The following is a 26,160-nucleotide window of genomic DNA, read 5'->3' on the forward strand; positions in this document are numbered from 1 at the left end:
TTAAAGGTGTTGTGTCGGGTTGGGGTCAGGACTCTGTGCAGGCCAGTCAAGCCAGACTTGCTCATCTGTGTCTTTATAGACCTTGCTTTGTGCAGTGATGGTGGTCATGTTGGAACAGGAAGGTTTAAGAAAATATTCTGCATACCTAGCTGCTCCATTTTATACACATGGGGCCATGATTGAAACTTGTGTTCAGTGTGCTTCCAAATGTTGTGCCTTAGCCTACCTTAAGCTCGCCCCCTTCTGGCACTGTTAGGCATTGTCTGAGTCTTTAAATATTCTGATCTCTGGCCTGCCTCAGCAAACTGAAGCTTGCACTGAAGTGTTAAAACATATGATTATCTTTAAGGGTTGCTATGGCAATGAAAAGCTGAATTTACACAGCTGATGAGAGATTAACTGTAAGTGGACTGCAGGCAGCGGTCAAGGGTGAAGGAAAGAGTCTTGTAGGAGGGAAACTTCGATTTTATAGCCACAAATTCACTCCACTATAACCATGATGGGTTGGGATCTTTTGTTTTTAAGGTAAATGTGTGTGTACCCTTACATTATAGAGCCACCATATACTTCTTTTCATCAGAACATTTTCTTTTTATTAGTTCTAAAAAGGCTTTAGGTATAAAAAAATAATTATTTATGACCAAATAATACCATAAATCATGCCATTATATCTTTCTGACCTATCATGGGTAACTTTATGACTCTTTCTAAAATAACTTGCACATAATAACAACATGAATTATGTTTGCGCTCTGATCGTAATGTGTTGTTTTCTTGTCCAAAGTTCAGAAATAGCCATCTTCATATCTCATTATTCATCATCTGTGTAATTCTTTATTTCCTTCCCTTTAAGCCCTGAGCTGTACTCCTCCACTTTTGTTTTCTCCACTTTCATTGCAAGTTAAGTTTTGATGTTATTTTTGGTTCTTCCTTTTTCCAGAGAATGGACGACCCATTCCGCGTTAACGTCAGATAAGTTATTTTGTTTTTTCCTCTCTGCACATCATCTCACATTTAATCTTCATTAATCAAATTATCATCTTAAAGAAGGGAGCCTAAGCTTAACACTGAGTCATTGTTCAGAATAAATGGTGAAATACAGCAAATGTAAACGGCAAACGTGTTCAAGATTGCTCATTGCACCCTCTGTAACAACCATGACCCTACAAACCTGAATGCTGAATTAATCAAACAAATTAAATTGTGCAAACTTGTTTCAAATCTTTTAAGTGATATTTTCTCCTTTTTGAATTTTAGAAATTCAATATTTTTTGATTAACTTCAACCATTTTGCATTGAAGTTGGCATCACTCACAAGTACATTTTCACTCTACTTACTGAACGAGTGAGAGGAAAGCAATCGACATGAAACCTCTTAAGCAGGGACCAGACTCCAATCTGGACGCCAGTGACCAGTTATAGTACACCAAAATAAATAAGTTATAGATTTCTGTAATTTTAAACATTTACTTCTTAAAATTTAAGCCCAAATAGATGTTTTGACAGATATCTTTGTGTTGTAATAGCACTTCATTTTCTAAATAACATATCTCAAAGTGGGTCATATATGACCCGTGATATGAAAGGAGTTTAACCTCCCTGCACCACTGTCTATGTTCACTTTTTTTTTTAAACAAACACAAAACTACCCACAACATTTTCTTATTTCAATTCATCATTTGTAAGTTATGCTTTCTTAATCCCATGGAAAACATGAATGAAAGTAACATATTTTTTAATTGAGCTGACTTCATCATTTTAAATCCAATCAAAAGCTACATGCAGAAGCAAGTCAACATATTTAAACTGTGAAACACTGGAAGTTTGTTATGCTGACTTCATCACTAATTATGTGCTGATGTTCTGCAGATATGATGCTTAAAATGAGAAGCAGCTTTTCCATCTAGAGCAGTGTGGTAGAATCTGACTGGTTGCATTAGATCAGACACTTTTAGAAATAAATGCATTTCTTTGAGTCACTGCAATTATATTGAGACATTTTGTAGATTTAGGAAATGAAACTTCTATAAATTACTAAAATCTAATTTTAGTTACTAATGCTGCTGTTTTTCTCCTGTGACACAGCACTTCTCTGGACTCATATTAATTGCAAAGCACCGGACTGTAGGGGTCTGCGGGTCTACCCTACAGTGCCTGACAGAACATTTTCAGTCAGCAAGAGCAGTTTCTCATCCTCTTTGCTGGAATCCCCTGTGCACTCCCTCAAAGATTAATCTTAGGTCCAATCCTTTCACAGCACGCTTCCTCTTTTTCAGATCATTCAGACACGCCGCATGAATTTCACGGCAAAGGGTGTGAAATACATGCATCAAAAGCCCCCTTGAAACTGCAGGTGGGGCTAACCAAGTGAAAAATACTAAATTAAACTAAACCGAATAGATATGTTTGCATCCAAAGAACAAGAAGATGAGTTTCCTGATGCTATTGTGCTTACCTTTATTTAATTCAATCCAATTTGGATCCTGTTTTATTCTAGATAACTAAAAAAAGTGCTATCATGAGCTATGCTGCCTTTGTTTGTACTTGCTGCTTATATATCTGCCTAATAAACTGCAGTATAAAATTCTATAACAAGCTATAATAAGTGATTCATGTCCAGTTATTTACTAATCAGTATCTCTCAACTATCCCCTACCCCCAAATAATGTTTATTATTATAATATTTGGAATAAAATTCCAGCTATAATAAAAAAAATGTACTACTAGCTATAGTAACCATGTGCACATAATATAGTATTTTGGCTTTTTTTCTGTCTTTTTTTCTACTTCTATTTTTTAATATATCTCTAATTGACCTTTTCTTCTTGTGCTGCTGTAACAAGTGAATTGGCTAAAGAGGAATCAGATCTGTTACCATTAATTTTATGTGTCATCTTTGATGCTGTATGTTTTTATATTTATTTGTTGTTATGTGTTTTCTTCTTGTACTGTGAATTTTCATGTTGTAATTTTACATATTGCTGTCTGAACCATACTGCTGTACACTGTCTGATGTTGTGTTAACTTTCCTATTTATTTTTTATTTTTTTGCTCTGACCTGGCAGGTGAAAAGTGACATGTTGTTCATTAATATGCACTGTTCCCTTTAAATAAATCAATTGAATTAAAATGTATATACCAAATACAACACCCTTAATGTAAGGTTTCCTCTTCTTTCCGCTTCTTTTTAAAATGTTTTACTCAACTATTGCAACCAAACTGGGCTCATCTTCAAATCTCTTCTCATCTCTTACTCAATTTTAGTTCCACAAAAACTACATTGGGTGTCTGGAGAAGTCACGAAACTCACAGGTAGCATTTAAATCTCTTTTCATCTGTGTCTGACCTCACGTGAGATGATCTTTAAGGGCAGCAGCAGAGTTTTGGCTGCAGACTGTAAAACCATTTGGGGAATCTTATGAGTCAAAGTGATGCAAAGAAGCTCTGAGTATCGTGACTAGACGGCGAACAAAGTGCTTTAACGTGGGTGAACTCAAAACCAAATGTGCTAAATTATGCCAGCTGGAAAACACGACTCCTTTTCAGCACATTTTATTACATTTTAATCACATCTAGGTGATAGACTTCTCTAGTGGATTGAAAAAAAAAGAAGAAAACTTTCATTTTCTACCTGAATGTGAAACTGGTGGGGATTTCTGTCACATAAATGAGCCAAACCGATGTTAAACAGCGGCTTTCTCTGAACCACAGAAATGGGGACCTGATAGTACTGACAAGCCACTTTGCTCTGTCGTATATTACACAACCCATTAAGAAACAATAAGAGAAACAGCATATGAATCAAAAAAGAAGCACGAGCTCTTAAGAACGCACAGAAAGGAAGTCAAGACCCTTTTCCTGATGCACCACAGAACTGTGGGTAAGCTTAAAGACGGTAAACAAGGCACACACGTCTGAACATCACGTGATCAAACTACATGTGTTTATATGATGACTGTAAAAGTTTCCTGTCTAAACTTTGTTGGTGTTTTTTTGTTTTTTTTTTATTGTGCCATGTGTTGGACTGCCTGATTAACGGCTATACTTTCAGTTTTATCAAAACTGTAACTCTAATGTTTTCTTAATTTGAGTTTAATCTTGAGTTGCCATCAGATTCGAGATGAATAGCGCATTTATCAGGCAGCTACGAGATTCAGCTCTGCAGCTTGTTTACTGTCGAGGGGTTTTTCTGGCTCGTAGTTGAAAAATAGTTCCGTTCGGGGCAAAGGGTGGGAAGCATTCATGCTTTCAGTCTGCCGATCTGGCCAAACAGTTTCTCTTCTGCACAATCACTTCCTGTTTTTTTGTTGTTTTTTGGGGATTTTTTACCAGCTGGTCTGAGGTGAACTCACAAACACATATTTGTGTGTGTTCTCTAAATACTGATCAGAATCTTGTAGCTCTTGAGTGCTCAAGACAGTAGCCTCTCATTAAACAGGAAGCCAACGTATCTAGCAGCACCAGACCACAACTCAGAAATATCAACACCTGCAAACCAAACTGAACAAACACAACTGAGATCATCTATTTATTTGCATGTTATGTGACTTGCTAAGAAAAAGTCTGGCACAGAATTCAGAGAAAAGAAAAACCTGTTTTGTCTGTTTGCTAATGTTAGTTAGTGAACAGTTGTAAAGTCACGCTGCTGTTGTTGTTGGCCCCTGCATTTCCCCTTTCTATGGTAGTACAACCGCCGTGGTTCGGGATCCACTTCCATGATGAGCGCGGTGTCTTTGTTCACTGATTGTGGTAAAGCTTAAGTACAAATAGTCTTAAACAGATATAAGAAAACAGGAAGGCAGGCTTCCCAGCAAGATTTTCACTTTGACAGAAGACGGCAACATTTCAAGAAGAAGAAAAAAATTGTCTGAAGAAACACGATTAATTTTGTTATTTAAGATGTTTGACTGGCTGCCAGCTGGAATCTACTGTCTTTCCTCCCCCACAAAATATCTGCTTCTTTACATTTATTTGCAGCTATAAATTCAGACATAAATAACTGGGAATGTACTGAATTAAACTCTGTGTGAATTCCAAAAACTAAAAGCCTCGTCTGATCTATTTTGGCTCGTGAAACTCGCAAAAGTAGAAGGAAATCAAAAGAGGAAATAACCTACTTAAATTTATCTTTGTTCATTTAATAAATTACTTATGTTTTATTACCCTCACTGAAAGGTTGGCAAAGCTTTCCTAATTTGATGATGTTGCCAAATCAAGAGGCAAAATGATGATTTCATTCATTAATCTAAAGATTTATTACATGAATAACTGGTTAATTAGTTTGTCTATAGAATAAGTGAGACTGTTTTTTTCTCCTTAAAGCCAAAAAGGTTGCATTGGACTGCTCTTTAACTTCTATACCATCATTGAAATTAAAGCATCAGCTTACAAACTATGTCCCTATTACTCAAAAATATGTCTCGTTCATGTCACTCATTCATGAATGAAACAAGCCAAATGTTGCATCCCTCACAAGATTTTCAAATATTTCCCCTCAGGAGGGGGGGGGGATCATTTTGTGTATCCACATTGTGGTATTGCTACTTTGAAAGATTTCCACCACTACCGCTACCTTCCAAATCCCACGTTGCCTTTGTAGTCACGTGTGACAACGCGTTGTAACACACACACACACACACACACACACACACACACACACATATATATATCTTCTCCAAAATGAAAGAAATAATAGTTTCCCATCGACTCGGTGACGCACTGAGTCCTCCTCTTATTTAACATCGACAGAATTATTAAACATCTCTTTCATCACAGGCTTTTACTCACGCAGGTGCTCCCCTGCTGCCTGTATACGGAAATTAAATCAGCCTTAATAGCGTGAAAGTTCCAGAAAGTGACACCAAACATGCCCTCATACCTGCTTGCGACTAATTCGGCTTCTACTTAAATTCTTATAAATTGGTTTTAGCTAATTGTTTCATTCTTTAGCTTGAAATATTTTTTTAAAGTCTCCTACATACATCACCTAAGACAGGAGGAGGGCGGGAGGTGGAGAGAGCGGTGTACTTTCACTTCGCGCAAACTTTTGGCGGACGGTCCCTTGGCCCGCGCGCAGAGAGAGAGAGAGAGCGAGAGAGCTGGTGAGGCAGCGCGCAGCCGCTCATCCGTCAGGGTCAGCGCAACATCAGCGCCCCACTGATTGACAGCGCACAGCACCGAGGCAGGGAGGCACTCCACTGCTTCACAGGAGCCGTACGAGCGCTCGGATTTACAGCACCTCACCCTGCTCATCTCCTCCTTACGGATAGATCCTGCAGCCGCCGGATCTGAGCGACCCACGTCTCCGTGATGTTCCGTCTTCCATCTTCACTGCGATAAAAAACAACAAAAAGAAGAAGACGGGGGGAAAAGGGGGGAAAGCCATGAAGAGATGACCGGGTTGTAGAGCTGACAGGCAAGTGTGTGCGCTAACAGGTTGGCAAGGCTTTCGCCATGACACAAGTTTTACTGACAACGGCGCAGCGTCACGTTTGCGTGTTGGATTGGATGCGCCGTATCTTTTTATTTCCATTCTAGCCTTTCATTTCAAAATATACAGATATATCACAGCGTATCTGACATCCATCCGGTCCTGTGAGCTTCATTTTAAAAGCTTAACATTTATTTATTTATCATTGTTTAGGCTGTGGGCACAAGTCAGCCTACATCTGTTATTCACATGCAGCGCACACAGCGCAAGTTTCCTCTTACCAAAGAAAATCAATAGTGTAGAATTACTTTACGTTGCAAACCCTACTTGTTCTCGTTGCACACACACTTCGTTACATTTGCGGGAAGCAGAAGCACATTTCCATTTTTCTGATTTGCATTTTATTCAGCAGATGTACCAGAAAGCTGAAGTTTCTTTAAGCGCCGTTTCACCTGATTTGACCCTTGAATATTTCCTTTTGATCATTAAAGGCAGAACTGCACGTAGTAAACGTGATAGAAGCACTCAGGTCGTCTTAATCTTTTTTTTTTTAAATATCTGTGTGCTCTTATATCACCATCAGGAGGAAGGGGATCAGGTGCAGGCCAGGCCCTTCAATAAGCTACCATTCATTCACGTTATTTACAACCTGCACGTCCTCTTCCTTTTTCAACTACAACCTCTTAAAGATGCATTATCCAGTGTTTTGGGAACAAACAGCAGACAGCTCATGCAGGGACACTTGTTAATAGTGGACATATTAACCCCGGCTGTGCTTGCTCTGTGTGTGGACAGCCGGCTCGTGTTCTGGTGAGCAGCAGAGGAGCTGGCAGTAAATGAGAGGCCGTCACCATGCCCCCAGGGAAGTATGGGATGCAGGAGGAGTGGGAGAAGGAGGGGGACCAGGCGATCAACATGGACTTCCTGCTGCCTACTGGGATCTTCCTCAAATTCCCCGTGTCTCGAAACGACACCATCAAAAGCATCAAAAAGGTACCGTGTCCCTCCCACCCCAACCCAACGCTCACATGCATCGGCATCTGCTTTTAAAAGGGTCTCTGAAACCTCAACTCCTCACTGATATGTGGATGTGTAATGTAATCACACGTTGCGTCTATTATTAGAGAGCACTGTATTTCCAGGAGACTGTAATTGATTGACTGCAGCATAACAGCTCAGACGCTCAGACTGCAAAATCTTGTTGTCAGTCACAATAATACGCTTTTAAACAAATTGGTTGACTTAATGTTTTCTTCAGACATTAAACTAATTAAAACGCAGCCCCCGCTCAGACAATGCTCCCCGGTTCTGATGCTTCCGACAGAGAGGGAGCTTGCAGCTTTCCTCCCTGGGAAACACAGCCAGCACTCTGCCGAAGCAGATCTGCTGTTAAAATGTGAACGTGCTGCTGAACGGGCCAACACTTCTGCCACTACGGGCTGTTTGATTTAGCTGCGTTAGGTAATGATACTCATGGATGCTGTTAGGATGATTAATAGATGAAATGGCCCTCCAGTCATTGCTAATTCACTAGAAATTTTAGGAAAGCTTTAGAAACAATGATTTTCTTGCTTTATTTCAGCTCATTAGATTAATCAGAGGATCATTTGCTTTTGTTTTAATTTTGAAAACAGTAACTGGACAGTCTTGGTTTTTTTTTCTCATGAAAACTGGGCATGGCAGCTCATCAAAACTGGGGCTCTTGTGTTCATTTATCCCTCTTGTCTCTTATTTCAGATGGTTTGGAAAAATGCGAGAAGTGAGGCCCTGTTCTGTGGACTCGGCGATCCTGATGGATACGTCTTCACCTGCATCAACGAGACGGCGGAAAGGGAAGAGCTGGAGGAAGAATCGAGGCGCATAAGTGATGTGCGGCCCTTCATGTGTGTTCTGAGGCTGGTGGCGAGGGAGGGCGACCGGGTGGAGAAACTCACCAACGCCCAAATCAGCCTGTTAATTGGCAAAGGTGGGCCTCTGCAGTGTCTATAGAGGGTTTTTTTTGTTTGTTTTTTTTGTTGTTTGCTTTTAAGGGTTTGTGGTACTGTTCTATGAGATGAAATCAGTCATGATTACAGAGAAGAGTTCTTGTCATTAAGCTATAGAGATATTCCAGTCTGGCTCGAGTCCCCTGAATTGCTGCCCAGTCTACTAGATTTCTCAGAGTCAGACAGAACAAGTGACTGTATGCATTTAAAAAAGAGAAATGAAATGAGAGTTTCTGACTTGCAACACTCATCCAGATAACGTCTTAATGTTTGCACAGCAGCTTTGATCTCATCCACTTGTCACCATTACTGTGGCTCTGTTATGTTCTTAGTGCCACAAAAATGTCTTCTTTTGCTCAGTTGTTGATCCAGACCCCTGCAACAAGCGCCACAGCACACTTACAGCATGAGAACTGATGAAAAGTTGCTGTGGTTGTAGTTTTGAAGCCTTGGTTTGGCAGAGTTAAAATGCTAATTGGAACAAAAGTATTCTTATTTTTCGGAGACTAGAAAGTTAGCATAATAACACTTTGCTCAAAAGAAGGAACTATTAACAAAAAAGCATTTTCTTTCTGAGTTACCGTATATCCACGATGCTAATCGTCTTTTTTTTTTTTTTAACAAGTAAAGCAGGTTGCTGGCTAGCTATAAGCCAATAATGTCAAATATAAAGCCTAGGGGCCAAAATCTGACCAGCAGAGATTTCAATCTGGCCCGCTTCACAGCTTTGAAAAATGTGAAGGTTTTACAGCCATTGCCGTTCATATTACACAAAAGTAATCATTAAATGACAGAAACCTTCTTGTTTTTTCACTGCTGTAGGAATTTCTGGTTTTTACAGTAGGTTCACAGTAATTAAAACTAATTATTCTGTGAATTAACCAAAGATACTATAAGCTAATGTAGCTAACCTGAAAAAGTAGGGCTCGGCTAGGCTAACTAGCTAAAGCTAATTTATTTGTTTAGCAACCCCCCCCCTATATTCTCATGTATTCTGAATATATTATGAGTGTAATGATAATTATTCTTTAGATAGTTATAATATGATTCCACTCATATTTTACGTGTAATTAACTTTTGAAAAATTCAGGGATAAAGTTTTCAAATACACAGACTTAAAGCTAAACGTGGCTAATAGCATTGTTACATTTTAGCCTATGTTTCTTATAGATTTAGTCAGTGAAAATGTGCTATTCTGATGGCATAATTTCTTTTCTGTGTTTTCTTTATTCATCTGAAAGTTTTTCGTGTTTCAGTTAATTAAATGATAAGCTAAGTTCTCCTTTTACTTTTTAACCAACTTTCCAGGTCTGCATGAGTTTGAAGCTCAGAAGAATGACGAGGTAAATGAGTTTCGGACCAAGATGAGGGCGTTTTGCGAAGAAAAGGCTCAAGATCGACAGAGTCTGCCCTGGCAGAAGTGGATGGAGTACAGCTTCCCATGTGAACTGGAGCCATGCTGCTCCCTGCCGCAGAGCCTCAAGACAAAAAACAGCAAGAAGATCTTCATTAATGTCAAGTTTGAGGCTTCTGACGTGAGTTCATCAGTTGTTGTTTTTTTAAGTTGTCATGAGTCATACAGTCCAGTTTGTTCAAACTAATCAAATCTAATGTTCTGGTATGATGGGGCAGCAGGGAACCCGCAAAAAGCAAAGTAGCTTTGATTGGAAAAACTGTGGTTCCACCTTGTGCAGACACATTGTGGAGGTGATTTTAAGTAAATGTGATCACCTTTGGAAAGCCCCCTCCCACACCATAAACACTACCTTCAAAACAACACTCAGGAACAAGCAGCAATTTTAAGATTTTCTGTAAAGCCGTACTCTTCATTTGAATGACGTTGTCTGTTGCTCTTACAGGAAAGCTTCATGCTACAGCAGGACCCTCATGACCTCCCCTTGGTTCTGATGAAGAGCGCTCTGAAGAAGAAGGCTACAGTTTTCCGCTTAATGCGACAGGAACCTGAAGATTACACCTTACAGGTCAACGGGAGATGGGATTTCATCTATGGGAAACACCCACTGTGTCAGTTCAAAGTGAGTTAATCGAATAAAATAAACTCTTGGAGCAGAAAATTGTGTGAAAATGCAGCATATAAGTTGTTTTTTTTTACTTTATCACTTTAATTATTTCCCTTTTTTCACAGTTGGTTTTGTTGGTTTAATGACTCAGTCCCATTTTTGTTTTTTCCCCAAATTCTGGACTGGAAATTTTAGATGTTCGTATTGTGGCTTTGAGGCAAATCCTGTGTAGGTTTGTCAAATTTTATTTTGGGTTTGTGTTTTTGTTGGATGATAATTCTCAAGAGTCCAATTTTCTTTCAGGCTCATTTTCTGCCATGATAGCTTTTGTATTTCGCTTCTAGACGAGTTGCAGAGAGACATAAAAATGTGCTAACAAATAATCAGCACAGATGTCATTTTTCTTTCTGTTTTGCCACAAAGAAGTGTTTCAGAGGGCAACTAGGGGGCCTTTATCCTCCTCGTTCCTGTGGGCATGTGCTAGACTCAGTATGAACTATTCTACCTAATTTATTTCATATCAGCGTCCGTCTTTAAAAAAAAGAAATACACATGCTCTTTGACATATTAACCCACAGCGCCTTTAAGATGAAGGTTTATCTATTTATTCACAAACTGAAAAACGAACTGTGAAAAGTTGGACTTTCTCTGCTGATCTTTGTTGAAACTGTGAATTGCATTCTCTATATTCTAGACAAGCTGTTGTTTTCTCTGTGAATGTGTGCGAGTTTCTGTTTAGTGTCGTTTGTCTGCGTTCAGCCTGTGCAGGTGGGTCCATAATAACTGAAATGACTGTCGGTTAGGAGTAGGCTAAGTCAAGATTTTGGTGGCCGGAGACTCCACTGTTGATTTTGAAACTCCAACTACCTGCAGGGGTGACTCATATCTGTATAGCAGCCCTGCAGAAAGGAACTGCATCCATCCACACATAATGAGATTTGAGCTGCATTAACCTACAGCAAATGAACAGCCTTCAGGAGCTAACCAGCGCTATCAGAACACTGGGAAATATCTGTGGGTGAACTGACTGATGGCTGTGCCAGTAAATCTTCTGTTGTCTCTCTCCTCAGTACATCTTCTCGTGCTTGAGAAATAGCCAGAACCCCCACCTCACCATGGTGCACTACTCCACCGTCACCAAATGTCAGGAGGAGCAGGGCAGAATGTGCAACCAGGTGTACAAGAGTCGCTCCTTATCCAGACCTCCTCCTCTGCCACTGAAGAAGGTAAGAGGTCAGGCGGTAGCTGTCGTTCATTAAAAGAGGAGCACATGCTCTTGTTTTCCCCCTTTTCTCTTTTCTTGCAGTTGTTACTCGACTAGCCTGCGGACTTTGGCACACTTGAAATAAGCCACGCAGCTCGGTGTAGATAATTTACATCTGACGGCTTGTCTTTCATTTGCTGTAGTTGCGCATGCAGCATACGTTGGAACTGCTTTAGCATAATAAAAAATATCGTTTTATAATGTTTTGAAACGTTTATCTGAAGCTCGTCAGATAAGCAGCTAAAAATCTTTTGGCAGTTGTCTTCAGTTAGAAAGTCCCCCCCCCCAACTTTCTTTTGAAAGTAGATGTTACTTTGCGTCTACCCTCTTTTCGTTTTTTTGAGTTGTGGCCAAACAGGAAATTGGAGCAACCGTGTGAATGCAAGGCAGTGAGAAATTAAATTCCCTTTTTTCCTCTGACTTCTTCCTACAGCAAAACACCTCCTCTCTGTGGTCCATCAATGAGCCTTTCCACATTCACCTGGTGCAAGGCAAACGAGTCAATGCAGACGAGGGAATGAAGGTCGGTGTGGTTTTGCGTGGGTTTTCTCTCACTTTGCTGCTCAATGAAATGTGGCATTCACTTGTTTACCAATATCTCAATTTCAGTTGTAGGAACAGCGGGGCTGACATGTAAATGACAAGGGGGGTCACATGGTACAGACCACACATTTCCCATAATTCATCAAGGCGGTTGGTTAAAACTTCAAAACAGGAAGTGGGGAGTGTCTATCTGGTTTTTACGTCTCATTCTGAGGCCTAGATTCTAAGAAAAAAGACAGACTACATGCTCTCCCTCTTTCGCTTTCAAATGCACTTCTTTTTTTGAAGGCGTTGCATGTTACTATTGCAGACGGGCTCCTGACCTATCTCAAAATTTGACAACTGTCAGTGAGCGTACGAGAACAGCCAAAGGATGTGGAAACATCCGCTGATACTCCATGCTCACCCTTCCGTGTCAGAAGAAAGAGTGAAAGAAAGAGTGGGAACTCTGTTAATGTGTGTCTGTCTTTGTAATTCTGTTTCATAAGTAACTACATTACTGTTTGGATGGGTTATTAAGTGCAAGTGCACTCCTGGGTGCTGCTGCCTTAGAGCATCATGACTCATGACTAATTTTTCCTGCCGCATAATTATCAGTCATGTCTGTGGATGTCAAGCAGAGGTTTGAAAACACATCCCCTGGAGGGAAGGGGGGAAATCAGCTCATATATTTTGTAAATGTTAATTCGGACTATCTTGATTTGGCGAAAGACAGGAGCTTAATGGTCGTGCAGTATTAAATTACGTCTCTGGCGGTTGTTTTTTCATTTGTGTCTGACTCTGCACGGAGACCTGTTTGCGCTTACGAATGTGTAAACTCTTTGACTCATAGCTCGAATTACACAGGAAACTCTGAATCATCTCGTGAAGTCTGTAAATCTTCCACAAACAATCACCTTCACACTAAAGTGCTAAAGTCTTCGGCTTCCAAACCACATGTCTTGCCTCCATCTAATCACTACTGTGTATCTGTGGTTCCCCTGCAGCTTGTAGTGCAGGCTGGTCTGTTCCATGGCAGCGAGCTGCTCTGTAAGGTGGTGACGAGCTCGGAGGTGACAGTGAGCTCCGAGCCGCTGTGGAATCAGAAGCTGGAGTTTGACATAAACGTGGCCGACCTGCCCCGCATGAGCCGCCTGTGTTTCGCGCTCTACGGCGTCATTGAAAAGACCAAGAAGCCCCGCGGCACCAAAAAGAAGAACAAGAAAGCGGTGAGTGTGTCAGTAACTCGTGGTGCTTTTGGGGTCTCAGCGTACTACTCGTTCGATTGAGCAGGCCAGTGTTTTGGGCTGGTGGTGTGAATTTGTTCGCAAGCACAAACAGATCTGTTTCCTCTCTTGTGTGTAGTGCGTGTAGCTTCTGTGTGGGTCTGTTGTTTCTGCTGCGTCGGGTTGTGCAAGTGTGCTTAGTGGCAAGGCTGCGGTTAACACTTCATCCGCTTCAGCCCTTTTATCTGCACATCGGTCCAAGGAAGGAAGGAATTGGCTAACATTTTCAAGGAATTCTAAATTCATCTTCACAGCCCTCATCTCTCTCTCTCTCTCACACACACACACACACATATATATACACTGAGCGTTTTACCTTCTAAATTTACATGCTCGCTGACAGCTTAGAGGGGGAGGGGGATTAAGACATTACAAAGCAATTTTATCTACAGCAGGGCTTTGCAACATTTTTTTGATTAACAAGCATGAATTCAGAAAAGCCAACAAAGAGAAAGGCACAAGAAAGGTGCACACATTAAATCCATGTAGTTGGATTTACACCTGCAACTCTTCTAGCTGTTTTAACAATTGTTCAGCTGCATTTTCAAAGGTTTATTCTGCTGTAAGGGCTGCAGCAGAAGACAAACTCTCTCTTGGATTGACTCTTTGCTAGTATATCGCATTACGACAAAAATTGAATGAGTGAAGGAGTGCACTAATGGGCCACGCAAACGGCTACATTTTTATAAAAGATATATATCAAACTGAGGATTAAAGACCTACTTCTCACTGATGTTTTAGGCAAACAAACACAACACAGGATATATATATATATATATATATAAATATGTGTGTGTGTGTGTGTGTGTGTGTGTGTGTGTGTGTGTGTGTGTATATATATATGAAACAAAGAAACCTCACTGCACACAAAGGCACACGTGCGCCTACAACAATAAGCATGACAGACAGCTTTTATATATAGCTTTGCATACATTTATACATGGCTGGCAAAGCATGCAAAAATCATGTGAAATTACATTTTGAAGAGTGGAGCACATAGTAATAATGGTGATAATATAAAAAGCATTGTAATCATTTGCACGAAGCTTTACCGCTTATGATGAAGTTTTATTTCTAAACAAAAAAAATCATAATAATTTGTGGTTTAAACTAGTGGTTTAACACTAAGATAAGCACATAATTGTTTAGCTACAGCTCCATCATTGAAAATAATTAGTATTGACTAAGAAGTATGTGATACCAGGGCGACACTTCAGTGTAATTGTTAAACTGAAAAATTAAGGCTGATCAGGACACCTGAAGGTCTGCGAGGCAAACACTCCAAGAAAGAGTAATTTGTTTGCCAAAATCCAGTCAGTAACTGAACGCTGGTTTAGCTGACTGGGTTCAGCAGGACACCTGTATTTTGTTTGGCTAATGCAAAAAGTTCAGATCTGCCCAGAATCCAATTACAGTGTGTCTTCCCCTGTGTCCTGACACAAGGAAGGCCCAAAAATATAGTTTAAAAAAGCACAAAATGTAGATACTAATGACAATAACACCTGATCTGACATCAATGCACCAATTATCTTTAAAACATTTATTACATTAACTGCTGAATCAGTCATTCAACTGACAGAAATTCATGAGCAGCTACTAATTATGAGTAATTTAAGAGAATTTATGCTTTTATTTTCTATATAACAAGAAGTTTCCAGCATAGAGAGATTTTTAAACTTTTAACCTGAGGGGAAAAAAAATACTTTTGATAAAATTAATGCCATACACATTTCTGTTTATGGTCGAAATGACAAATGTTTGTTAAAAAAGCTCCACTCGGCATGTTACTAGCAAACAAATTACCTCTCATTTTATTAATACATGCAAAATTTAATATGTTACTTTAACTATAAGCAAGTTGGATTAAAGGGCTTCAGCAGCTTCTTGCAGCAGCTCCTTTTATGTCATATAAATGAATATAAAATATGTCCTGTTCAGGACGGTGCACAGCTGCTACAGTGGTGGCAGTACACTCAAATACCACATTTCAAAGAGCCCCCACAAACCTCCCCTGTATACAATGAAAGGTACAGTGAACAAGAACAACAAATTCCCCTTTTACTGTAGTCACAGTATCTTCTGTTTTGAAGCGACGCAGCAGCTGTGCGCTCGAGTTTGTGCAGACCTCCAAAACATGTAGCCCAGGTGTGTTTTATAGCCATTAAGACCACTTCTGCTTTCTGAGCCACTTCTCTCTTTGTTTGCCTGGAAGAGAAGTCCTGCAGCCAGACGGCAGAAAGGCTGGCGGAAGTTGAGCTATTTTAGCCGCTCTTGTTTATGTGCACTGCCTTTTTTTCTTCTTTTTTTTTTTTAACTTGAATGTGTTAACTGTGTTTTTGTTGTTTTTAACACACTGAAATAATGGAAGTCATTTTTCTACTGATTTCTTGGAACCCAAATTCTTTTTATAGAGAACTTTAGAAGTTAGAAATACAAACGAATCATTCTCCTAACGTTTTATTGTCATGTTTTTGGAGGCGGTTCTAAGTCTAACGGTGAATTAAATTAAATATACCGCAATCAAGGTTCAGAGTGTTTATTGCAATTAGAATATTAAAGTTTTGAATTCAAGTGAACCTTTAAAATAAAGCACATGTTGGGCAGGAGATGGTTAATTATTCAAAGCATTTTAGATTAAAGAATAAAAAAGCTTTGCCTTTAGAGAATCTTGATTTTAATTTTTTATGATGCAAAAAAAAATAAAAAAAGATTTCTCAGTCAAACGTTTTTATCTTCAGAGAGGAAAGAGCTTGAAATATAAAAGATTTGTATTGCCCAAGTATTGCACATGATTTTATTACAACTGAGGAAACATAATTCAGCTCAGGCTGCAAGCTATGCAGGTTCGTTTTCCTCTGTACATCTTTTACATTCTCTGACTCAGTTTTAAACCATTTCCAAGATCCTCAAGCTTGAAGATGGTGTGTGAAGTGAAACAATAAAGTTTCTCTCTTTGTCTTTTCAGGATTGTCCAATAGCCTGGGTGAACACCATGGTGTTTGACTACAAGGACCAGCTGAAGACTGGGGAGTTCCACTTATCCACATGGCCGTGTGTTCCTGGTACTTTTCAGCCTTGCCTCTTCTTACATTTTCATCCTCTTCAAAAAATTAAAAAAACACCTCCTCCACAACACTTTGAAGCACGCAGAGAGCTTCTGAAATGCCCAGAGTGACACGTCTTGCCGCCCAAATCACACATAGTGACACATTTTGTGTTTTATGATGCAATAAGATAGCCTGTTTGCAGATGCTGAAGTACCTGTTTGCCAGGCGGGGGAGTGGTTTTCTTAGACGAAAGACTAAAAACTGAGAAGAAGATTCCACCAAATGGAACATTTCATCATTTCATATATGATATTTTTATCACAGATGAGAAAAGTGACCTGCTGAACCCGATGGGAACTGTTGAGAAGAACCCTAACGTGGACAGCGCCGCTGAACTTCTCATTCATTTTCCCAACATCCGGCCACACCCCCTCTACTACCCTCCACTTGAAAAGGTACTATCTCCCAAAAGACTACACAAAAGTTACAATTAAAAAAAAAAAGGTGAACTAACGTGAAGTACAGTGTAAAATTGTATTAAATTTAATGGAATATAGTTAAATGAAATTTCTAGGATTTGTATACATTCAGTTTATACCAAAAAACATTTTCCTTAATGATGAATTATTTGAATAAGTCATTTTATGATTTTATGTATTTCATTTAAATTTTACACAGAATTATTGTGTCATGTTTATTGAGGCTGAAGTACATATTTGGATCTTTGTTTGATGACAGTCAGTCCAAGCAATAATCCTCACGTGTTTTCAGATATGTGACATGGAGAGGAACGGTGATCTAAGTTTAGCCACTAAAGACGAGGTAGGACTCACATGTGACAAATTTTACATAGTTAGAATTTTTGTTTTGTTTTTAAAGCAGAAAATTTAATAACTTTGTGTGTGGATCATGTGCTCTCCGTAGTACTTTAAGCTCAAAGAATTCATGGACAACAAAAACTACACCGAGTTTTTCGAGGACGAGAAAGAGCTCCTGTGGAAGCTCCGCACCGAAGTCCGCGATCATTATCCTGAAAGTCTGTCCAAGCTCCTCCTCATCACCAAGTGGAATAAGCGTGAGGATGTAGTTCAGGTACGAGTAAAGCGTTATTTATTCTTTGTATTTTTCACTGATGTCTGTAAGTCGAGCTGGAGATGTAAAACCTTTTGTTTCAGATGATTAGCTTAGCTTTAAGGGTTAAAGTGGCCAAAATTTCAAACAAGGAGTGAACGAATCAGAAAAAAGCTCAAAGAAGTCAAATTTTTCATCTGAAATGATAGTCTATATAAGATTATTAAAACTGGGATGAATACTATGTAGTGTAGATAAGTGTGTATCTGTGTGTGTGAGTGAAGGGTCTATAATTCTTTACAGTTACACATATCCATATCAGTATGTATTCTTAGTTTCTTATATACAGACAACTAATAGTTTATATTGGGTGTTTTATTTTGTTTTAGCAAACGTCCATGAATGCCAGCTGTACTTCATTCTTTTACATTTTCAAAATAAAGTTCTATCTATAGAAAACAGGCAACCATGAGCTCTGATCTATGTAATATAATATTTATTTATAATATTATGTTGGTAATATTTACCAACCACAGAGGTCTTGCAGTAAACCTTTGTTGTAACAAGAGCAAGAAAATATGTGACGTTACAGGTTTTTGGAGCTTCAAAACTAAGGAATGTTTTAACAGTGAATCATGCAAAATTATAGTAATGTCACTGCCGCAGAAAGAAATATCGAGTTGTGAATTAACATCAGCAGCCTGCTTTAATCTTCAAATTGTCAAAATCTCCTTGATTTTTCTCATCATGTTAGAAAATAATTCTTGGATTCTCCTCAGATGGTGAATTTACTGAGGAACTGGCCAGACCTCCCTGCCATCCACGCCTTGGAGCTCTTAGACTACAGTTTTCCCGACCCAGCGGTTCGTTCTTTCACTATCAGATGCCTCAGAAAGCTCAGGTACACACACATCTGTTTCAGAAGCTTACAGTGCCAGGCATGCTGTGTTGTGACTGTTAACCGCATAAGCCACATTTCTCTGCACACAGTGATGATGAGCTGCTTCATTATCTAATCCAGCTGGTCCAGGTCCTGAAGTACGAGTCCTACCTGGACTGTGACCTTACCACTTTCTTGTTGGAACGGGCACTGTCCAACAGGAGGATCGGACATTTTCTGTTTTGGCATCTCAGGTGAGTGAGAAGGGGCTAGCTTTAAAAAATACAAGCTAGTTAGAAAAAAGGGAGCAGAAAGAAAAACAAGATCGAGTCAGCTTTTTGTTTGACTGGAGATTTGTGTCTATTGTAGGTCAGAGACTCATGTGGCATCTGTGGGTTTGCGCTTTGGCCTGATTCTCGAGGCCTACTGCAGGGGAAATATCCATCACATCAAGCTCTTAACCAAACAGGTAATCACCTCCTGATTCTTACTCACCTTCGCTTTGATCTTGTGTGTTTTCAACTGATTCTCAGTCTCTGTGTTAACTCTCACACACGCAGAATGAGGCTCTGGGCAAAATGAAGGCCCTGAGTGACTTTGTCAAGTTGGGCTCCCAGAAGGTGACGGCAGAGGACCTGAAGCAGTGTATCAGACAAGAGTCCTACCTGGAGGCCCTGTCAGACCTTCTGTCACCACTCAACCCGAGCATCATCCTCTCTGAGATCTGGTTAGTGGCCCAGAAAAACACACAAATGCAAACGCACACAAGAGAGCATAATTGTTTTATGCATTATTGTCCTCCTTATTGGATTTTGCAAAGGCCACTTTGGCTCCTTTTCTGGCTTTACTGAATAAAAAAAAATACATTTAAGTGGTACACGGAGAAATTAACTCTTCAGTTGATTCAGGATCACAGCAACTTACTCTCATTTCTCCCTCCTACAAACATATGAGCGCATTGTCAGTGTCGTCCTGGACAAAAAAAATCTTTTTTATACAACAGCTCACAAGGGATATCAGTTATTGAGCAAAAATATATGTACAAGGATGAAAATTAACATGAGCATTTTTGCTGTTACAGTACTGATAGATGCAGATTTATGGACTCCAAGATGAAGCCACTCTGGCTGATGTTCAAGAATCCCGCAGTTGAAGGAGACATGGTGGGCATTATCTTCAAAAATGGAGATGGTAAGAGACAAGAAGGTCGAACATGCCTTTCTCAAGGTGCCTGTTTTAGTTTAAGGGCTGGTTTGCACATTCAAATCTGCTGGGAAGATAAAAACTGTGGGTTTGGAACGAGTCATGCGAGAGAAAAGTTAGGATTAGATATATCAATTTCTCCTTGTCACCTTTAGACCTTCGACAAGACATGCTGACCCTGCAGATGATCCAGCTCATGGAGAATCTGTGGAAGAAAGAAGGTCTGGATCTCAGGTAGGAGCTGGTTCTTACACCAATTGCCTCTTGTGCACAGGGAAATCTTGTCCACCAGCCTTAACGCTGTTCATTTTTCGACTTGGCAAACACAGGATGATCCCGTACGGCTGCCTGTCGACCGGGAACAAAATGGGGCTCATCGAGGTTGTGAAGAACTCTGACACAATTGCCAACATCCAGCGTAACAGCAGCAACAGCGCCGCTACCGCTGCCTTCAACAAGGACGCCTTGCTTAACTGGCTCAAATCGAAGAATCCCGAGTGAGTACGATGAACTCTGGCACAATGGCAACTCTCAGAAGCTCTCCGATTGTCATCTTATTTGGTGTAGACACTCTGTAGAGGTGATGACCTTATTTAACCTCAAAAAGCAAAGCAAATTAGGTGCATTATACACACAGCCAAGCATGACATAAAACCACACAGAAGGCACAGAGCAGGAGTGGGGTGAGCTAATCCGCATATGCACCCTTTTCCCCCCATAAACCTCCCTCAGGTTGTTGTGGGGACTTCCCCAAGTCCTCCTAGGACAGCGCTGACTTGTCAAGTGTCAAGAAAGAAGTTTTTCAATTTGAAATTCGCGATAACATCATGTGAATTTTCCAAAGCGGCATCTCATCATTTCATCGACTCCTCTTGATTTTAGCACAAAGCAGCCGCGTATATTGAGCCACAGATGGGTATTGATATTTTTTAAGTAAAACAATAATAATTTTTGCGATCAATTATCCATTTTTGTTCATGTGGAAAAGAAGGGGGAGGGGAAGGACAGAAAATAAGATTTAAGAATATGAAAAAAAGGGTGTTTAAGGCACACAAGCCTTCATCCTATTCCCAGTCCCATTCAGGAAAACTGGCATAGTTTGAAATAAATATTTCACTTCTTGTGAGCAGTAAACAGTACTGCTTCATCTTGTAGTTTCTTTTTCTTTTTTTTACTTAAATTGTTTTCTTAAAAGTGTTTTTTTCCTTGTAGCATTTTAAAACCGGATAGAGCAGCACAAAGTGCCCCGGCTGGCAGCATCTTTAGCAGCATTAAATGAGAGTAGATTTTTATTTGATGCCAGACAGTCTGAAGGTCTTGTCTATTCTAAAAGCTCCTTGAAGAAGTAATGAATAAGCCTCTGTACTTCACGTTGGTGTGTCCAGGCTGATGGCCCCACAGAATACAAAGATAATTAGCCCGGACACTGCAGCGTGAGAAAATTAGTATAAAAAACACAATGAACCCTCCGCACGTCTAGGCTGCGAAAGGATGTGACGATCAGGCGTTAATCAGCCACAGGAACTCCTCTTTGAACATTTCATATGCTCTGTCACCGATGACACTCTGCTTCATGGCTGCATTTGTGTAACGCAGGCTGATATAGGAAATATAAGAGAAGTGTGAAAGCACTGTAAGAACACAACTCGCTCACGTTCTGCTTCCTCGTTTCTGTGACCTTTTATGTCACCAGGGACAAACTTGATCAAGCGATAGAGGAGTTCACACTGTCCTGCGCTGGCTACTGTGTAGCTACTTACGTCTTGGGCATTGGAGATCGTCACAATGACAACATCATGATCAGGGAAACTGGACAGGTAAGATTTACTGCACGTTTGAATCTCAGCAAAATTATGTTGTTGATTGATGTGTAATGTTTTTGGTTGGAGTTGGTAAAAAAAAATGTGCTTTGTAATATTCTAATAATTTTTTGGTGAAACATGCTGGAGTCAAATTGTTTAGGTTAGTCAGTGTTTGGGAGACTCAGACGTAGTGACTAAAGTGAGACTTTGCTTTTTAGCTGTTCCACATTGATTTTGGGCACTTCCTGGGCAACTTCAAGCGGAAACTCGGGATCAACAGGGAGCGCGTGCCTTTTATCCTGACGTATGACTTTGTCCACGTGATCCAGCAAGGACGAACAAACAACAGTGAGAAATTTGAGAGGTACAATAAAAACATGCAACTCTAACACACGTACGTAGTTATAGTTATAGACGGCGGCACAGTGGTGCAGTGGCAAGCACTGTCCTCTTACAGCAAGAAGGAGTTGGGTTTAAATCCACCTGTCAGTTGGAGCCTTTCTGTGGGGAGTCTGTGTTGTCTGTCTTGGCCCTGTAATAGACCGTGTACCCTGGCATAGGAACCAGGCACCTTGTGACCCTGAATTGAATAAGCAGTAAAGGATGGATGGATTGTTCTGGGGTTCTGCTAACTTATGAAACGTGTTTGTTTTTGCATCTTTTGCATCAGGTTCAGGGAGTACTGTGAGCGGGCCTATAAGATCCTGTGTCGGAACGGGACGCTGTTTGTCAACCTCTTCGCCATGATGAAGGCAGCGGGGCTACCTGAACTCACGTCCTTCAAAGACATACAGTATCTAAAGGTATGCCACAGTTATGATGTAGCAGTTAATGATTATGAGGAGAATGACAACAATGTTAATAATTAGTGGTTTCTTGTTTTTAAAAGGACTCTTTAGCGCTGGGCAAAACAGAGGACGAGGCGCTGAAGAACTTCAAAGTAAAGTTCAACGAAGCCTTGCGGGAAAGCTGGAAGACCAAGGTCAACTGGATGATGCACTCACTGGCCAAAGATAATAGACCATGAAGAACACTGAACCAATGAAACATGAGGCCCAGCCAAATACATGGATTTTTAACTTATACACAGTCTAATATTTTACTTGACAGAAGGAATTCAAAGACTCTGAAAAGCTCTTTAGCAAACGTTTACATCTCAGTGGCCTGTATGTGGTAAATAACAACTAAGCAGAGGCATCCAAAGATAATGAGATAATCCTGGAGCATCACTTCCACACACACAAGTATTTTCACAGTGAAGAAAATCCATCGCACTCATCCTCCTCCCATATATCAGTGGAATGTCTTTGCCACGAGGACCATTTCAACCCAGAGAATAAACCTGTTTTTGATTTGCTGAAATTGCTACTTGAAAACCACCTGCTCATGCAAAGTGTCATGAATCACCGAAACAGAAAGTTCATCTCATCGACTGCATTACTCATCAGGGAGCAAGCTGCAAACTAACTTTATGATGACTTGAGGCTCTGTTCGGCAGGGAACAGCAGTTTCACCTCAAGACTTTCGTACGGTTTACAACCCACGATAGCTGTTATGAGGTTATTTCCTCTCATTTCAACTGTATCTTTGCAAAACGTGTCTTTTTAAAAAATATATATATTATCATTATTGTATTTTTATTTAACTGTGGTAACTACTTAATGAGTGCTGATGTACTTGTTAGGTCGCAAAGAATATTTCAAAAAGAGGTGATGCTTTTTGTCGTTCTAACATTGTTGTCTAATGTTGCCTTGAAGAAGAATATGTGCCAATACACATGAAGCATTTTATAGTATAGTCTAAGAAAATGTAGGACTTTTATTTTGAAAACATGCCTGTGTACCAGGCTGTGTGTACCTATAGCTAAAGGTACCCTGATACTACTCTTATTTTAAGAAATACACTTACTTGCCTTTTAGCTTAAGTGAGATTTAAGTATACTAGGTTTATCCTATCCATTTTAGGGTACTAGGGAAGGTGGAGCTTATATTATGTGGTATTGAGAAAGGGGCGGGGTAATGTCCCTCCTCGCATCCATGGACATCTATGGACAATTTTGGATGATTGGTTAATCAAACAAGCATATCTTTGGACCGCGGGAGGAAAAACCTCACAGGGATACGCACAGGAGACCATGCCAACTCCACCACAGCCCCCACTGCAGACCAGCCTTATTTCTTTGAGGTGACAGTGCTCACCACTGCAGCACTGCGCACAGTCCATGTTAATTGGTGATCTTTAAAAGTGACTGTTTCCTTTAGAAAGACTAGCTGCTTTGCTTTAACTATGCTAAGCTAAGCAGACTGTCTGCTGACTCCAGCGTCATATTTAAAAGACACCATGAAAGTGTAATCAGTTTTATTTTAGATTTTGAAGTTACAATTCTATTTTATTTTTCTATTCCCTTTTTCTGGAGAAATATACGATTTTTTTTTTATGCGCAAGGCAAAGATCTCATATATGTTTGGTGAAAAGAACAGAAAAAAAAAAAAAGCTTCAGCAGGTCCCAGAATAAGACAATCCGTAGACTCATGTAAGCCATAGACTTGTGGATGTTTTTCTCAAAATGCAGTATTGATGTCATGCCTTCTTTGAAAGTGTAAACCTGGACTAGGTCTATGATCTTAGAAAGAGCAGTACGCATCTGTGAGTGTGTGTGTCTGTGTGTGTTCTCTAATATTTAAATATGCACTTAAACTGTGATCTCCATTGCATTTTTTTAATGGGTGTACAAGGTGCCATGAGGGCGATTTCATGCTTGCAGTGTCAAGCACAACCACACTTTGACATATCTGATGCTGTAAAATATGGCGTTTATTTAAAGTGAGCTCGTATGCTGTGTCATTTCATTTTGTGGTGCATTCGCATTACTTTACATGCTGTATGTCATTCCGTAAGTCGTGCAGGGTCCACTTGAATGAAAGAAAATAATGTGCTATTTATAGCCTCTTTTATTTTTGCAAAACGGTTTAAAAGGTCTCTACTTTTTGTACAAGTCTCTGTACAGTTAGAGCAAGTGTAGGTGTAGATTACACAGCATGAGGATTTAAGGTACTTTAAACTACTGAGCGATTCACTGTGGAACAGACCTAAAATACAGCTCGCCAGTGTCCTTCAATGTGGGCTCCACTAAGCACTCCATGTTTAAGTCAGGAAAAACGAATTAATGGGCTACTCTTTGTTGTGTGTGGTTTTTTTTTTATTTTGCAAATTGTAAAGTATATTGCTGAATCAGTTTCGGGCTCTGCCCTGATTAACATGCGTGCAGCTAAAAATTATGAGATGCAGTATAGACTTTTCTCTGCATCCTGTTTTTACTTGTGCTTCAGACGTTATGAGGAGGTAAACATGATGTCAGTAAACAGAGTGTAAAGGGAGAACTTTCTAGAATCCAAGCCATTTGTTAGCTGAATGTTACGCTCGTTTTTGCAACTTCAAATAGGCAGATTGATTGGAAAAAGGCCAAATCCACCAAAGTCACCCCCATGTTCCATTTCTCCCTAAATATTCATCAGCATTTCAAGTCTGAGGGACTTGCTTATCTACAACTATTCTTTAGGTCATATCAGTCTGGTGTGCAACACCACTACAAAAATAAATTACTAGTTTCAGTACCTCCTTATACACAGTAGCCCCCTTGTTTATTAGAAACATTCGCAGTTTAGCTTCCATATTTGAGGAAGTGGCAATAAAGTGATTTGTGATAATGTACAGTGGTTTTTGCAGATGTGATAAAGTCCAACAAATGTGTCCGCATCTGTCTATTGTTTTGGTATAGATGTTGGTCACAGATATTGCAGTCTGGCCTGATTATCTGTATTAAGTATGAGTATGTTGTGGAAGCTATGTAAAACCATGACTGCTTTTTTTGTGTTTTTCTCTCTTACTTGATCATATTTCATCGAAATATTTGAGAGTGGTAAAGCAGTATCAACTTTTCTATTCAATTGGCTAATAAGTTTCTTGCAGGAATGTCTTTTTGAAAAGTAAGAATCTGAATTGTTGGTTGTTTTTTTGTTTTTTTTTCAACAAAAAAATTTGAAAATTATATTTTTCATTGGACATCAATTAAAAGTGCTGCAAAACTAACTGAGTGGTTCTTTGCAAAAGAATTTTGTGAGCTTTCTCTTAAATCAGGAGTGTCACATTCAGTTTTGCTTATAGGGCATATATGGCCGAATTTCACCGCAACAGAAGTAAAAATGTAATGCATGTAATGAACAATCCAGACACAAAACAGGTGATGAACAGCCTGAGGTATCTTATTGAAAAACTACTACACACGGAAGTGGCTCAGAGATGTGCGATGGTGAGGATCATTTAAAATCATATTACAACATAATCCCTACCTGTTTGACCCAAGTGACTCCTTTTTTTACTTTTATTTTTATTAGTATTATTTTTTCTTTTTAACTTTTTAACTAATTATAATCACAATCTATAAAAGCTATACTTGTGTAGATATAAGTATAGCTATATGAAGCTATAAGGTTCTAACTTGTAGTTAGAGACTCATTTATACTTTAATAGCCATATGTATGATGATAATATGTTGAATGATAATACTAACAAAAAAGAAGATGACGATGACAATGGAAATAGGAAATAGGATGATGATGATAATGATGGCTATTAGTATTATTATTTTA

General features: G+C 39.6%; 1 protein-coding gene across 1 annotated transcript; it reads left to right on the top strand.

The window, feature by feature from the left end:
* The first annotated feature begins 7,226 nt into the window (after nt 1-7,226).
* pik3cd (phosphatidylinositol-4,5-bisphosphate 3-kinase, catalytic subunit delta) lies at nt 7,227-25,596 on the top strand. The gene is made up of 22 exons (XM_013910804.1): nt 7,227-7,423; nt 8,168-8,396; nt 9,724-9,950; nt 10,275-10,451; nt 11,507-11,662; nt 12,134-12,223; nt 13,230-13,451; nt 16,474-16,570; nt 16,880-17,010; nt 17,327-17,377; nt 17,480-17,647; nt 18,406-18,527; nt 18,617-18,760; nt 18,876-18,975; nt 19,067-19,233; nt 19,588-19,697; nt 19,865-19,943; nt 20,039-20,206; nt 21,403-21,526; nt 21,730-21,875; nt 22,182-22,314; nt 22,401-25,596. Exons 1-22 carry the CDS (start codon nt 7,283-7,285, stop codon nt 22,536-22,538), a joined length of 3,120 nt encoding a protein of 1,039 aa, XP_013766258.1. The 5' UTR covers nt 7,227-7,282; the 3' UTR covers nt 22,539-25,596.
* Nucleotides 25,597-26,160: the final 564 nt, after the last annotated feature.

Source organism: Pundamilia nyererei, unplaced genomic scaffold (assembly GCF_000239375.1).
Source record: "Pundamilia nyererei isolate P.nyererei 1_Seehausen unplaced genomic scaffold, PunNye1.0 scaffold00049, whole genome shotgun sequence".
NCBI classification, from domain to species: Eukaryota; Metazoa; Chordata; class Actinopteri; order Cichliformes; family Cichlidae; genus Pundamilia; species Pundamilia nyererei.

Excerpts from the sequence above, each read along its gene's own strand:
- pik3cd (XM_013910804.1), top strand. The coding sequence starts at position 7,283 with ATGCCCCCAGGGAAGTATGGGATGCAGGAGGAGTGGGAGAAGGAGGGG. Across the intron at positions 9,951-10,274 it reads TCAAGTTTGAGGCTTCTGAC|GAAAGCTTCATGCTACAGCA; the intron begins GTGAGTTCATCA and ends TTGCTCTTACAG. Across the intron at positions 17,378-17,479 it reads GTTTAGCCACTAAAGACGAG|TACTTTAAGCTCAAAGAATT; the intron begins GTAGGACTCACA and ends TGCTCTCCGTAG.